The sequence below is a fragment of the Malaclemys terrapin genome, chromosome 7 (genome assembly GCF_027887155.1).
Source record: "Malaclemys terrapin pileata isolate rMalTer1 chromosome 7, rMalTer1.hap1, whole genome shotgun sequence".
Taxonomy (NCBI): Eukaryota; Metazoa; Chordata; order Testudines; family Emydidae; genus Malaclemys; species Malaclemys terrapin.
The window spans coordinates 23,915,681-23,930,373 of record NC_071511.1 but is presented as its reverse complement, the minus strand read 5'-3'; the positions used below and the strand labels follow the sequence as shown (position 1 = coordinate 23,930,373).

At 56.3% G+C, this 14,693-nt stretch overlaps 1 protein-coding gene across 1 annotated transcript in view; it reads left to right on the top strand.

The window, feature by feature from the left end:
* CELSR3 (cadherin EGF LAG seven-pass G-type receptor 3) overlaps nt 1–14,693 on the top strand; it is a 66,535-nt gene that overhangs the window by 29,537 nt on the left and 22,305 nt on the right. The window contains exons 3-16 of the mRNA XM_054035539.1: nt 1,386–1,608; nt 2,214–2,329; nt 4,893–4,981; nt 5,570–5,727; nt 6,195–6,358; nt 7,177–7,302; nt 8,026–8,195; nt 8,598–8,783; nt 9,085–9,195; nt 9,696–9,864; nt 10,296–10,437; nt 11,188–11,308; nt 12,031–12,214; nt 12,445–12,546. Coding sequence (XP_053891514.1) covers nt 1,386–1,608; nt 2,214–2,329; nt 4,893–4,981; nt 5,570–5,727; nt 6,195–6,358; nt 7,177–7,302; nt 8,026–8,195; nt 8,598–8,783; nt 9,085–9,195; nt 9,696–9,864; nt 10,296–10,437; nt 11,188–11,308; nt 12,031–12,214; nt 12,445–12,546 — 2,061 coding nt within the window. The remainder of the gene's footprint in view (nt 1–1,385; nt 1,609–2,213; nt 2,330–4,892; nt 4,982–5,569; nt 5,728–6,194; nt 6,359–7,176; nt 7,303–8,025; nt 8,196–8,597; nt 8,784–9,084; nt 9,196–9,695; nt 9,865–10,295; nt 10,438–11,187; nt 11,309–12,030; nt 12,215–12,444; nt 12,547–14,693) is intronic.

Sequence of the window (14,693 nt, the reverse complement as noted above, 5' to 3'; positions counted from 1 at the left end):
CAAGTCTGTCCCATAAGAGGAAGACGGGAGGGTTTATGAGAGGCCCTCTGCAGTTGGGGATGAGGGGGTCAGATGCAAGCAGGCGCTGGGAGGCCCTGTCTGGAGATTCATCTCTCAGAGCTGCTGGGAGGTGGGTCGTTGGTGAGCAGTACACGTCCCACTCCAGGCTGTTCCCCTCTCCCAGCCTATGGGGTTACAACTGGCACTGGCAGCAGTATTAGCAGCCCAGAAGGCAGATGCATTTCAGCTCAGGGGCAGAAGGACTGAAACCTCAAAGCGACCCTCCTCCCCGCAACCTCTGTGATCCCATTGGGCTGGAGAGCCAGTGCTCCAAATTCCAGAGCTCGGGGAGGGTAGAGGCTCACCCCGTGGCGATTAGGAAGGGTGAGGGACAGCCTTGTGCAGCTGGGGAACAGCTGCCTGCAGGCTCTGCTGCCCACACCGTACTGACCTCGCTGTGGCACTGTTCTCTGGACTGTGCTGGATTCGGGGACTGGAGGCAGCAGGCAAGGCTGGGAAACATTTCTTCCTTAGGGATGAGGCTTCGGCTGACAGCTGAGCTCTGCGGCCAGGGTGACGAGCAAAGACCTGCCTTGTGCCTATGCTGGGATCTGAAGGGAGCTCTCTTAGCTCAGCGGGAATCCTCCTGCAGAGCTCAGCCTGTGCACCTTGCACCCACAGCTGTGCCCAGCTGCCTCGGGCCTAGCAATGGGAGACACTTAGCCTCAGGGTGATGGGGCTGGGCTCCACTGACATGGTGCCTCCTGGGACACGTGGGGACCTTTAGGTTTCACCCTGGTATGTGAATTATGCCCCTCCACTAAGGAGCGAGAACAGACAGAGCTGCAGGTCCGTCATACTCCCGCAGGGGGCAGTGTTACAGCCTATGGCGCAGGTAAATCCTGCCACCCAGAGTGCACTGGCCGTCCTTGGGCCATGTGTGTCCCGGAGCCACAGGCAGCGTCTCTCACACACACGGTCTCTCAGTGCAGCAGGGCAGGACTGGCTAGCACCAGGGACACTGGGGAGCAGGGAACTGGCACCAAGGCTGATGGGTCCGGTGCTCAGTGACTCACAGTCAGGGAGGATATTTGGCCAGCTCTCAGTCTCTTGCTAGGGGCACTCTTTACAGGGCCTGGGAAGGGCAAGGTGCCCCGGCCCACGCCCACCCTGGTGCTTGGGGAATGGAACTGGGGTGGCCGTGGGCTGCTGTCAGATGCTCATGCACCTATGGGGAAGGGAGACCCGTTCAGCTGGCCTCCAGCCTGGCTGGTTCCTGTCCAGGCAACTTGGGGGCAGTGACCTCTGTCCCTTACTGCTGGGAGCCCCCCAGTTCTGCTCCAGGTTGTGTCCTGAGCCCCTTGTTCCGTTCTCGTCCCCAACAGGTGACAACTGCGAGGTGGACAGCCGCTCGGGGCGCTGCCTCCCCGGCGTGTGCCGGAACGGCGGCACCTGCACCAACTCTGCGGATGGCGGCTTCCAATGCCAGTGCCCCTCCGGGGGCTTTGAGAAGCCCTACTGCGAAGTCTCCACACGCTCCTTCCCCCCCAAGTCCTTCGTCATGTTCCGGGGGCTGCGCCAGAGGTTCCACCTCACCCTCTCCCTCTCGTAAGTCCTGCTCTTCTTTCTACGTGGCGTACTTCCCCCAGGGGGGTGGCGTGGGTGCCCAGGGCCCTGCCAAAGCATCTGGAACCCACCCAACCAAGGACTCTCCCAGCCCAGGGCCCTGCTGAAGCACCACGGGGAGGGGAAGGGGAGTTCGTCAATTTATCCCGAGGCTCCAGTGAAGTGCCTAGGGCCCACCAACTATGGGCACACTCCTGGGCCCACCTGTCCAGTGAATTGCTGAAGTGTCCAGAGCCCTCCCCACTGGAATGCCTTGGTCCTGGCCAGCCCAGGGGCCTATGAAACATTCCCATTGCACTCTGTAAAGCCTCACTCCCGGGATTTGCAGGGAAAAGCTCTCTACAGATATTGCATTCAGCCCCTCTCCTTCCCCCCGCCTCTCAGCTCCTCTTTGGAGCCCTGCTGGTAGAGCTGCATGGGGTAAATACACCCTGGAAAGTATTGTCCCTGGGGATTCCTAGCTGGTTCCCGCTGAAAGGGGGTGAAACGGCTGGATCGGTTACTCCCTTGTGACTCTCTAAGGGGCACTGCTCCCTCTGCTCTCCCGTGAGCCATACCCAGGATCTGTGCTCTGCTCTCCATGTCAGGTTCGCCACCCTGGAGCGCAGCGGCCTCTTGCTCTACAATGGGCGCCTGAATGAGAAGCATGACTTCCTGGCCGTGGAAATCATTGATGGGCAGGTCCAGCTGAAATACTCCACAGGTGCGTGTGCCCGGATCCTGTGGGTATAGCAGCAACTTGCATACGGGCACGAGAGCTTCTCAGCGTGTGTGTGAGGGTGGAAGAGAGGGTGTGTGTGCACAGGGGTATGGCTATGAGAGAGGGAGTGCACACCTGTGTGTGTGTGTGTGGCATCCATCTGAGGTGGCAGGAGGTGTGAGCACAGAGATGTGTGTGTTTGCATAGGATTGTGTGTGTGTAGGAGTGTATGTTGGAGATGTGAGTGTGTATGCATGCAAAGGAGTGCATGTGTGTGTGTGCGTGTGTTATCGCCATCGAAGGCAGTGTGTGCGTGTGTGTGTGTGTTATCGCCATTGAAGGCAGTGTTTGTGTGTGTGTACGTGCGTGTGTTATCGCCATCGAAGGCAGTGTGCGTGTGTGTGCGTGTGTTATCGCCATCGAAGGCAGTGTGTGTGTGTGCGTGTGTTATCGCCATTGAAGGCAGTGTGTGTGTGTGTTATCGCCATCAAAGGCAGTGTGTGTGTGTGTGTGTGTGTGTGCGTGTGCACACATAGGTGTTTAGGGGGCTAAAGGTCGCTTACATTCCAATCAGATGAAATCTGAAAGGCCCATGAAAGCCCAGTTTTGCTGCTGTGCTCTCTAGATAAAGGGCTCGGCTCCATGAGGAGGAAATCGTGCTCTACTTTAAAATTGATGCCTAACATAGACAAAATAATCTACGGCCCAGAAGCCCTTATTTCTGAGCAGTGGTTTAAAGCCAGCTCAACACCCTGCATGCCAGGATACCCAACCCCGTTCCCTTTCATGGCTTTCAGCAGGCGCAGTAAAACACTTCCCAAGCAATTCAAGTTCAGCAAAACCAATCAGCTGCAAATCAGCTAATGCACAATTACCAAAGGAAACGGCTCTCACCTGTGTGGCTGTAATAATCTCTGGACGGTGAACTCAGCTGCTGGCAGGCCGCTCGCTCTCCCAGTGGTAATGCAAGTGCAGCAGCTCTAGTGCCACTTAGGTCTTAGTGGTAGAAAAATGCCAGGGGAGCTTGATAGGGTCAGGCTTGTGGGTCGGGGTTAGATGTATGATGGGCTGCGAGGGTCTGTCGTGAGCAGACAGGGGTCTGTACGAACAGGGGATGGGAGATCAGCTGGGCTGCTAGGCTCCTCTTTTGCCTCTGTTCTGGGTGACTGTGCTTCAGGTCTATTCAGGCACATCTTTTCTACCTGCTCATTTCCTGCAGGGGTCAGGGCAGGCATGTTGTCTGCCCCTTCCTGGGGTGTCATTATGTATCCTCTCAGGCACAGCTCCCCGATGCTGTTCGTCTGCTCACTAAATGGCTGAGTCCTTAGCTCTCTGGCTTAGCTGCCTGAGAGTGCAGAGCAAGCTCGTCCCTTCCTCATTTCGGTATCCAGCCAGCCTCTCACTGTAGAGCACGTCGTTAGGTAGCAGGGGCTTCCTTCCTCTCCTAAAAATAACAGAGAGCTCATCAGTAATGTCACTGCCTCCAAGTGACCTGTCTGTGCGTCAGCTCTTTTCATGAGGGCCGCTTAGTGGGAAGAAGGCCAACAGTGAGAACGTTGGGAAGAAGATCAATGTGAAGGTTGGTTTCTTTGCTTGGGGTCCTGCCAGAGAAATACCAAAGCAAACACATTTGTCCTTCATGTGAATCAAAGAACAACACTCAACTCGGTGACCAGGGAGGCAGTGGCCCAGCCTGTAATGCACTGATACATGCAGGGTGACATTTGTGTCTCTGATCCATCTTCTAGGAGGGGATGTTGAAAACATTCAGCCAACAATTTGGGGTTAGTGAATGTAATCTCTTTTGATGAACAGTTGGCGAAGGTTCAGAGAAGAGCCATGAGAATGATTAAAGGGTTGAAAACATGCATTCTAGAGAAAGATTAATCTCCTCGAGTCTATTTCGCTAAACAAAGAGAAGGTTAAGGGGTGATTTGATGATAGTCTAGCAGTACCTACGTGGAGAACAGAAATGTGATAACAGAGGGCTCTTCAATCTAGCAGACAAGGTATAATAAGCTCCGGTGGCTGGAAGCTGAAGCTAGACAAGTTCAGACTAGAAACAAGGCACAGTTTTTAACAGTGAGGGGAATTAATCATTGGAACAACTTACTAAGGGTTGAGGTGGATTCCCCATCACAGGAAATGTTTAAATCAAGATGGGATGTTTTTCTGGAAGATCTTCTCTACTTCAAGCACAGCTATTGGACATGAAGCAGGAATTAATTCAGGGAAGTCCTGTGACCTATGGTATGCAGGAGATCAAATTAGATGGATCCCTTCTGGCCTTAAAATCAATGACTCTCTGTTGTTCCTACAGGTGTGGGTGGGTGTGTACACTGGTGTGTTAGTGTGTGTCTCCATCAGTGTGTGTGTGTGTGTGTGTGTGTGTGTGTGTGTGAATGACATGGTGTGCGAGGAGGGTGTTTGGGTGCATGGGGGACTGTTTGCAGGGAATGAGTGTGGCCCTGTGGATGCATAACTCACACCCTCGTCGCTGCACTGCTCCCTCCTGCCTGACCATGTCTGTCTGTCTGACCGTGTGTAACAGCGTCGTGCTTTGCAGGTGAGTCGAGCACCCTGGTGACCCCGTACCTGCCGGGGGGTGTGAGTGATGGGCAGTGGCATACAGTGCAGCTCCGCTACTACAACAAGGTACGTGCCACCTTTTGTTTTCTCTCCCTGGGATTATCCTGTTTGTCCCACTGGCTGCAAGTCTGGAATTGGTGAGCTGCAATCACTGAGCGGGCTTCCCCTGCAGGCACATTTTGGGGGAGCTGAGCAGTGCTGAGGGGCTGGGGATGTCCAGGCTGGATGTCCGGGACAGGAGACCCTCAGTTTGTTAGGGAGGTCCCTGCTGTCCTGCCTTCCAAGCCCTGATTCAGCTTTCCAGTTCTGATTCTCCTAGCCAGGAGACCTGTCTTCTCGCTGTCGGAGAAAAACTGAGTTCTCACTCTTTTGTTTAGGTACAGCAAGTCAGAAGCTTTATTAACTCTTACAATTGTGCACAATTGTGCTTCCACATCGCCTTCTTTGTCCCACTGATAGGCCTCGTCACCAATGGGAGTTGGGTGTCATTTTTCTATCGTTGTGAAAGTAGAAGGGATGCAAGGCTAGGAGGCCACCCAGAGAGACCTGCAGATCTGAGGCACATTTGTGCCGTGCACATGGTGTGTCTCCTTGTGCTGAAGGAGCCAGCGCTGAGGGAAACCCCCTACTAACTCCTTGTTATTTTGGTTTCAGCCCAAGATTGGCTCCCTGGGGGTGGTGCAGGGGCCTTCCAAAGACAAGGTGGCCATCCTGATGGTGGACGAATGCGATGCATCGGTGGCACTGCAGTTCGGCAGTGAGATTGGCAACTACTCCTGTGCAGCAGAGGGCATGCAGTCCAGCTCCAAGAAGTGAGTGTCCTGAGGGCCTGCTGCTCACTGCAGGGGGGTGAGGGATTTAGGAACAGGGATAACCAGACTAAAAGGGAGCTCTGAGCTCCCCAAGTCCTGGCAGGAAGGAGCCTACACTGCTCCCACTCAGCGTATACTCCACTTGACCTGGGAAAGCTGGGGTGCCATGGAGCCAGAAGTTCCCCACAGTCCTGGTTGTCTCTGGTCTGTCCCACATCCTGCATGCCTGGCTGGCAGGACAGTGTCAAAGGCCTGGCATTAATGCATGATGATATTGCCACAGAGCCTGAGCATGGAGCTTCTGCCTCTTTCCCCTGGCTATGGGACCCAGGATGGGGCCTCAGTTATTGTTCCCATCCCCAGCAGGTTGTAACAGCCTGCTGCTGCGCTGAGGGGAACGGACCAGTGTAGTGCTCTGTGGGGCCTGGATCTCTGCACAAATGCCTCTTACAGGCCTCTTCTCACAGGTCCCTCGACCTCACAGGGCCCCTGCTCCTCGGAGGGGTCCCCAATCTGCCTGAGAACTTCCCAGTGGCCCACAGGGACTTTGTGGGGTGCATGAGAGACCTGTACATCGACAGCAAACGGATCGACCTGGCTACCTACATTGCAAACAATGGGACCTCTGCAGGTAACAGGAGTGTGTGGCACCTCTGCTCTGTACCAAGGCCCGGGGGCTGCATGTCCTCCCTGCTCCCCACTGTCTCCCCAAAATGGAGCTACCAAAAGTTGCTGGGCTGACAGCCCAGGACCCAGAATCCTCTGTCCATAGACAGGGCTGCCCAGGCTCTAATAACAACAGCACAGGTAGCAGTTAGCACCAGCTTCCTCACAGGAGCTTGACTCTTTCCAGGAAAAAGAGAGAAACTCGGTCTCCAGAGCCCATTCAGTCTAGGAGCGCAGGGCCTGCCAGTTGTGCTGGTGTTCTTTGCGAAGTAGATGCCTCTGCTCTGCACAAGGACCTGAACAGACAGCAGCTTATTTCACATCTCATTGGATAGTCCAGACCTGGGCCAGATTCCAGCCAGGATCCTAGCAGTGAAAGACTCCTTATCCACGAATAGCCCCTGTTCTCATCCCCAAATAGCGCTTCGCCATGCTGCACCATCCAGGAGCTTTACATCTGGTAGCACATATGGGGAATGCAAAGCCAGCCTGTCCCTCGGGGGGTGATTCCCTGGCAAAAGTCACTCTAGCTCTATGCTGCCTTTTCACACAATAAGGGGCCCTTGTTCCTGGGCAGGAAGGCAGAGCATGGTGGCTGTGTACTGACCAGGGCATAGAGATCTTAGCCACGGCTTCCACCTTTGGTCGCTCTGAGGAGCTGCTGAGATTTCTCCCCCATCTCAATGTTCAAGGTGCTGGGAGGGGAAGGTCAGTGCTGAGCCATTGCAAGTAACAGTCCCCTCCTCTGTTTCTGCCTTGGCCACGTGTCTGCAATATCCCCAGGATGCCACGCCAAGCACACCTTCTGCGATTCCAACCCCTGCAAGAACGGTGGCACCTGCTCAGTGGGCTGGGGAACCTTCTCCTGTGAGTGCCTTGTGGGCTTCGGGGGCAAGGACTGTAGGCATGGTGAGTGAGCCCTGTGGAGAGGCAGGCTGGGGGCGCGCCAGGGACATGTTGGTCTGAAACTGTCCCTGAACATTCTAGTGAGAAGGACCCAGTGGGCAGGGCCGTCTCCAGGCACCAGCTTAAAAATCAGGTGCTTGGGGCGGCCAAGGGAGAGGGGCGGCATGAGCGGCAATTCGGGGGCGGTAGGTCCCTCACTCCCTCTAGGAGCGAAGGATCTGCCCCTGAACTGCCGCCGCCGATCGCGGCTTTTTTTGTTGTTTGTTTGTTTGTTTTTTCTTTTGCTTGGGGCGGCAGAAATGCTGGAGCCGGCCCTGCCAGTGGGGCTGAAGGCCCTGCATGGTCTTATCCATGCAACAGTGGGATTCGCTCCCACAGGGGTTCCCCACCGGGGCCCTGCGGTGTGTGGTGTCACCAGCATTCATGCGTTATTTCCCAGAAGGGAAGTGGCCAGTTGCCCTGGCAACGGGTGCAGTAGAGATTGGAGAAATAAATACATAACTCCGCTGAGAGGCTGGCGCCTTCCGGGGATGGCAGTACATGGAGCTCCCTGCCCCTCTTTGGCAAGAGGCACAGCTGGGCTCTGGTCTGCTCAGACCCTGCAAAGACTGAGCTATCTAGTCTCCCTTGCCAAATGAAGTGTGAGTGAAGGCCCTGGGTGGGAATCAATGCTCCCCACATTGCTCCAAACCTCCACAGGCCTCATGCTCCTGCTTTCCCTTCCAGCCATGCACCATGCTCACTATTTCCATGGCAACAGCATCCTTTCCTGGGACTTCAAGAATGAGGTGAAAATCTCCATGCCCTGGTACGTGGGGCTGGCGTTCCGGACACGCAAGCCAGACGGGGCGCTGCTTCAGGCTCATGCCGGCCAGTACACCACCATCCTCTGCCAGGTACTGCCACTGCAGCCACAAATGCAGCGTGGGCAGCAGGGCCTTCCATGCTCTCCTCCCAGCTTTGAGAGGAAAGCCTGCTCATTGAATACAGAGGGAACCTGCCACTCGGTAGCTCCATGCACGGGGCCAGGAGCAGCTACTGCAGCTTGGGTTTGTCAGAGCCAGGTCCCTGTGACTTACCCTCCAGTCTAATGCAGCAGCAGGGCTGACACGCTATGTGCCACAGCAGATTCCTGGCTGGTGCAGAGCTGGGAAGTCTCTAAGGCGGGCTCCTGGCTGAGCTGGGGACCCATCCCCATGTTCAAAGCACAGGTGAGGAGTAGTGGGGAGGAAGGGGAGTAACCTGAGCTGGCTTGGGCCTTACTCACCACTTCTGTCACTGGCTCCCCTTCTCCTCAGCTGGACTCCGGCATGCTCTCCTTCGTGGTGAGTAGAGGCTCTGGGCACACCACCAAGCTCCTCCTGGACCAGGTGCACCTGAGCGACGGGAAGTGGCACGACCTCCAGCTGGAGCTGCGAGATGTTCGCAGTGGGCGCGACGTGCGCTATATCATCACTGTCAACCTGGACTTTGGGCTCTACCAGGTCTGTAGCCTCACATCCCCAGCCATTGGGATCACTCGGGGGGGCTGGGGAGCAGAGTGTGAGGGCTGGGGTCCTGGCTGTGAGATCTGTAATCTCTGATTCCGTCTGTCTGTCTGTGCATTGCTAATATGCCTCTCACTGGCCTTGGGGGTAGCTGGGCATGTACATCTCCATGGACCTGACTAGATCTCTGCACAGTAGGGTTGTGTGGAGCAGGAAGGGAGTCTGGTGACCTGCAGACCCAGGTTTGGGGTCTAGGGATGACTGTGTGAAGCTCCTGTTTATTGGCCTCTTTTTGCAGGACACAGTGGTTGTTGGAAATGAGCTGCATGGGCTGAAGGTGAAGCATCTTCACATTGGGGGGATCCCAGGGTCTGGCGAGGTGCAGAGTGGTCTGAAGGGCTGCATACAGGTGAGTGCTCAGTTCCAGCAGCCTCTCACACTGGGCGGTGTTCAGAGGTGGGAAATTAGAGTCCCCAGACCTAGCTGCAGAGGCTGCTCCCAGAGCCCGTTCCAGATGCGCACAGGATCCAGTCCAGGGCTCTCCACTCCCAGGGGCTGCACCCAGAGCCTCTGTGGACATATGCTTCAGACATGAGCACTCGGCGTGGGGGGCCCTGGAAGAATGGAAGGTGACCACTGGGAGCAGCAGGATGTGAGCAGCAGAGAAGGGGAATTGATGGGAACAGCCTGGCAATGTTTGCTGGGTGACTCTCCAGAGCCCTTGGCAGCTCGGTTCTAGGGCAGCACCTCTCAAATCTGACCGGAGCCTCCTGTAGCCATAAGGGTGGAACCAGGGTCCCTGCCTTAGAGCCAAGCTGGGTCACCCTGGCCAGGCTCCTGTCACAGAAGCCCGGAGCCCCATTCCTGAATGTACCTGGCTTTACCATGTATTTCTGACTTGGTTTTCAGGGGGTGCGCCTAGGTGACACGCCCTCTGGGATGGCGTTGCCCAAGCCCAACAGAGCTTTGAACGTGGAGGCAGGATGCAGCGTGCCCAACTCCTGTGACTCCAGCCCTTGCCCTGCCAATGGTATCTGCAGGGATGAGTGGCAGAGCTACTCCTGCGTGTGCCAGCCAGGTAGGGCCCATCCAACAGAGCGGCAGGCAGCTCTGGTTTCCTTTCACTCCCTGTTCCCCTTTTCTGTTCTCTCTCCATTCGTTACTTCTCCCCTTTGCCTGGCTTGTCTCTCCTCTCTCCTTCTGCCACCACTCCTCAGGGCTATTTCCACACACAGCAATGTTCCCTTGAGCCATAGCACTACGAGCAATGGGTCACTTGGTAGCTTGCTCACCTTTGGGAGGCTAGAATCCAGTCGCAGCCAGAGACTGGAAATCCCTTTAGAAAGCAGCAGGCAGAAGTTTGGTTGGTCTGGCTCAGAGAACATAATGCCCTGTGATCCACCTGAATAAACGCCATCCCTCTCTTGCCTCTACCCCAGCATGGCTGGACTTTCACAGTGTTTCCTTAGGTTCACTCCCTGTTTTGAAGGTCTGTGTCTGTCCCCTCAGGATACTACGGTGGGGACTGCATGGACGTGTGCCACCTGAACCCCTGCAAGAATAAGTCGGTGTGTCGACGGAAACCAGGCTCTCCCCTTGGCTACGTGTGTGAGTGCGGAGGAAACCACTTTGGGCAGTACTGCGAGCACAGGTGAGCTCAAGGGCAGCTCTGCCTCGGTGGCACTTGGCTCGCTTCCCAGCAACAGTCTCCAGGACCCTCGCAGGGATCCTTGTGTGCAGAGGATGTTGGTGTTTAAGTCAGGGTTTGGGATCGGCCACTGCTTGTTACTGTTCCGCTGAGGTCAGGCTCCTCCCTTTGTAGCATTACCGATGGCTAGTGGGGAAGCAGCCGTGAAGGAGGGTGGTGACACCAGGTGGAGAATAAGCTGCAACAGCAGATGTGCTCTAGCACTAGGTGATTGGTCCTGTTCTGTGTGTTCCCTCCACTGGCTCCCCTGGGAGGCAGCGCTCCCCCTCTGGCTGGTCACTAGAGTGCACTCATTGGTGCAAGTGCACTGACAGGTGGGCTGACTTCAATGGAGGGATGGGGGCTCCTCTGGGATCTCCCCTCCCTGTACCCCACTCTACTCCTCTTCAGAGACCCCATGTTGCTTTTTCTCTCCTTGTGGCTGAGGGAAAGTTGAATCCATCTCTCGTTGGCACCCATCAGTGGTGCTCTGAATATTGTCCAAGTGGGGCTGTTCAAATCCAATGCAAGTCCTTCCTTCCAACCCCAGCGGGGAAGCCTGCTGACTGCCAGGGGCAGGGGCTAAGCCTGGGAGCCAAATTCTGCTCCCAGTAGCTCATGAGCACTCACAAGGTGGCCGTGCTCCTGTGGGGGGGTGTCAGGACGTGGTGGGTGAGAGAAGGCTGTCAGGTGACTGTGGGTTTCTTTCCTCAGGGTGGATCAGCAATGTCCGAAGGGCTGGTGGGGGAACCCGACCTGTGGGCCCTGTAACTGCGACGTGAACAAGGGCTTCGACCCAGACTGTAATAAAACCAATGGGCAGTGCCACTGTAAGGTGAGGGGGCAGCTGTGCATGCATACCCCTCATCTCGCCCACCCTCGGGCACCCGAGCCATGGCCCTCATCCCATCTGCCTTTGTCAGTGGCCTCCTCCGGCCTGTAGTACTCTAGGCAACCACTATCTACCCTGTTCTTCGATGGCCCGCACCCCTCGCGCGCACCCAGCCTGCCAGCACCATTCGTAGTCCTGTGTCCCTGTCCCTGCAGGACTCCATTGCCGGCCAGCTGGGGCAGAGAGTGAATTCCCTGAGGGCCGTCCTTGCTCTCGTGTGGAAAGCTGCGCTTCAGTCCCCGTACCCTCCCCCCCGCTGCTGGGGAGCCTCACAGAGAGCAGAGGGGAGAGGGCAGCGGCAGGCCGGTGGGAAGTGGGGCGTACATGCGCACAGAACTGGGGAGACCTGTCTGTAAGCTGGGAGGAAGCTGGAAGAGTCACAGCATGTGCTGCTTTGCATAGGATGCTGCCACACCAACCTGGGGCTGGCCCTGATCCCCAAGCTGGGGATGTGCCCAGCCAGTGCAGTGTTAAGAAGCTGAAATTTAGGTGCCTGTCTTCCTAGCTGCTCTTGCTGTCTGGCTGGTCCCCCTCCCCTCCCCACTGTGTCCTTCCCCGTCTTACCAGGCCCCTCACTCTTCCCTGTGGCCCTTCCTTTGGCCACCCTGCTGCTCCCCCTCTCATGATTCATCTGTCTAACCGCCTGCCCTGCCCCTCTCTGGCAGGAGTTCCATTACCGCCCCAAAGGGAGTGACACCTGTCTGCCCTGTGACTGCTACCCCATTGGCTCCTCCTCGCGCTCATGTGACCAGGAAATGGGCCAGTGCCACTGCAGGCCCGGAGTGATAGGTCGACAGTGCAACAGTTGTGACAGCCCTTTTGCAGAGGTGACGCCAAGTGGCTGTGAGGGTGAGTTTGGAGACCGGTGTATGTTCTGCATGGGACAGCAACCTGCAGCCAGAGCAGCATGGCCTGACTCTGAGCTCAGGCACTAGAATCTTAGGGACGGTGTCGGCCAAAACTCCCCAGACATTCTCCTGGGGCACTGCCCTTGATCCCCTCCTGCGGGACACTCTCCTGGGACAAAACCCCTCCCCTCTGCTCCCACTTAACTCCAGCTCCTTCATTTCCATTTGCAGTGCTCTATGATGGCTGCCCTAAAACCCTGAGAGCTGGCGTCTGGTGGCCTCAGACCAAGTTTGGGCTCCCAGCTGAAGTGCCTTGTCCCAAAGGCTCCTTGGGTAAGTGATCCTCACGGGAAGGCTGCAGAAAGGGACATGTGGCTGGAGCCCTGGAGGGAACATCCTGCCATGTCCCTCAGCCTCTGAAAGATGGAACCCCCCCCCCCAGCCCACAACAAGGTTCTAACCCCCGTGATGGCCAGCTCCTGCTGCTAGCACTGCCCCGGGCAGTTAGGAGGAGCTGCTGTGATTGTCAGGTTTGGAGCTGTGGAGGCCTGTGTCTCTGAGCTTTGAAGTGCGGAGAATTGTTGTCTGAGGGGAAATGGACTGGAAAAGAGAGAGCAGGAGGAGCTGTGAGAGCAGAGGAGATCTGCACAGACCCTGTTCTAGTCAGAGAGGTGGGGCTGCAACCTCACAATGAGATCCAAGCTACCTGACTGGAGCTTTTCTGGGGGTCTTCTCAACACAGCCCGGAGTGCAGAGCACTTCTGTAAGCAGCCTAGACGTAGGCCCAGGAACATCACTCATACAAAAAACAGGAGGGGCCAAAAGTCCTGGGAACACCCCTTCCCTCTGGCCCCACCTATCAGTGCATCCACTGCTGACCGAGCAGATGCTGTGGGCACTGCACCCTGAGACACAGAGGAAGGTTCTGCACCCACAATGCACTGCTGCTCCCTCTTCCTCCTCGAGTTCAACCCTAGCTGCAGAGAGCCAGAGAGTCCCAGTCAGTTGTAACTGCCACCGTGGGGCGGAGGAAGAGAGCAGCAGCCCAGGCCATGGAGATGACATTCAGCACCTTGAAGCAAAGATGAATCAGTGCAGAGTGGGGATCTGATGTGGCCCTGTCAGCCATGCTCTGCCCCAGCTCCCGAGCGGGCTTCAAAGGTAGCCCCAGCTAGAGTGTGTTGTAGCGATCCAGCCGTGGCTGACTTTGGAGAGTGCCACATCAGAAAGGAAGGAGAGCAACCTCCAGGCCAGTGGGAGATGGGGATCACTGGCTTCTGGGAATCCAGGGCGGTTCTGAGCCTGGGAGCCACTGAGCCAAAAAGGGACAGTCCCAGCCCCTCCCCTCCTCCAGACATTTCCCCAGGGACGTGCGTTCTTCTCCCACTCCGGGTTTCAGCTCCTAACCATGTCGCTTCTCTTCCCCGTTTTTGCTCCCTCCTGATCAGGTTTGCGGGGTGCAGGTAAGGACCGGTGTTGTCCCGTTTCCCTCACTGTGTGTTGCAAGGTCTGCGCTGCGTGGCTTTCCATTTCCCTCTCCCTGCCTGAGACACCCGCAGACCCCATGCTTCCAGGGCTGCTGACCGTGTTACTAACGCTGCACCGCGCATTGGCTTCCTTATATCCATATCCGCCCTCGATTGCCTTTCCTATCCCCAAGCAAACTAACCTGCAGAGATTCAACTGCAGCCGGACTCCCTCCCACCCCTTTATGTCTTGCTGCCTTTACGCTGTATCGTTTGCTCTGGGTAGCCCAATAGGCTGTGGTGCTGGGATCTCTCAGTGCTCCTGTCCCTGGGAGATGTGTGCCAGTTTCCAGTCAGCCTTGGCCATGGGCTACTGAGGAGCTCACTTGTTTAGGCTTTGAGGGGGAAGGGCTAGTAACTAGAGGAAGAGGAGAGGAAGTGCTGTCTGCTCTGCTAGCACCTGCTGCTGGTTGGTTCGCAGGTGCTATGGGTGTCAAAGGCTAGTGGGCACTTCCCTTCAGACCAGAGGACAGGAGCTGCCATCTATCGGGGAAAGCAGATGAAGGGCCTTTAGAGAGTCCATGGAAAGAAGTGACAGTAGGAGGACCCCATTTGGACTGATCAAGGTGGGGGCCATGTGTGGCCAAGCAGAGGATCTTTTGGGAGGAGCTCTCTGTGCCTGGCAGGCCAGCTTATGGCCCTTGGGCCAGAGCAATGGGGAATCACTGCAACCCATGACCTAGCTTCATCATGTCCCATGTCCTAGAAGTAGAGTGGCCCCAACCCTACCTTTAAGGTTGCCAGGTGTTCAGTTTTGTGCCATTAGAAAGTTGGCAACCCTACCTATCTCACATGCCATGTTGTCCATTCACCCTTCTGGGTGGGAAGGGCCATTCTCTAGTTAGCACATCATGAAGGGAGCCTTGATAAAGGAGCCCAATGATTAAGAATGTTCTGCAGGATCCTATCCAAAATATGGCAACTCAGCGAGGCCACAGGGATTGTGACAGGGAT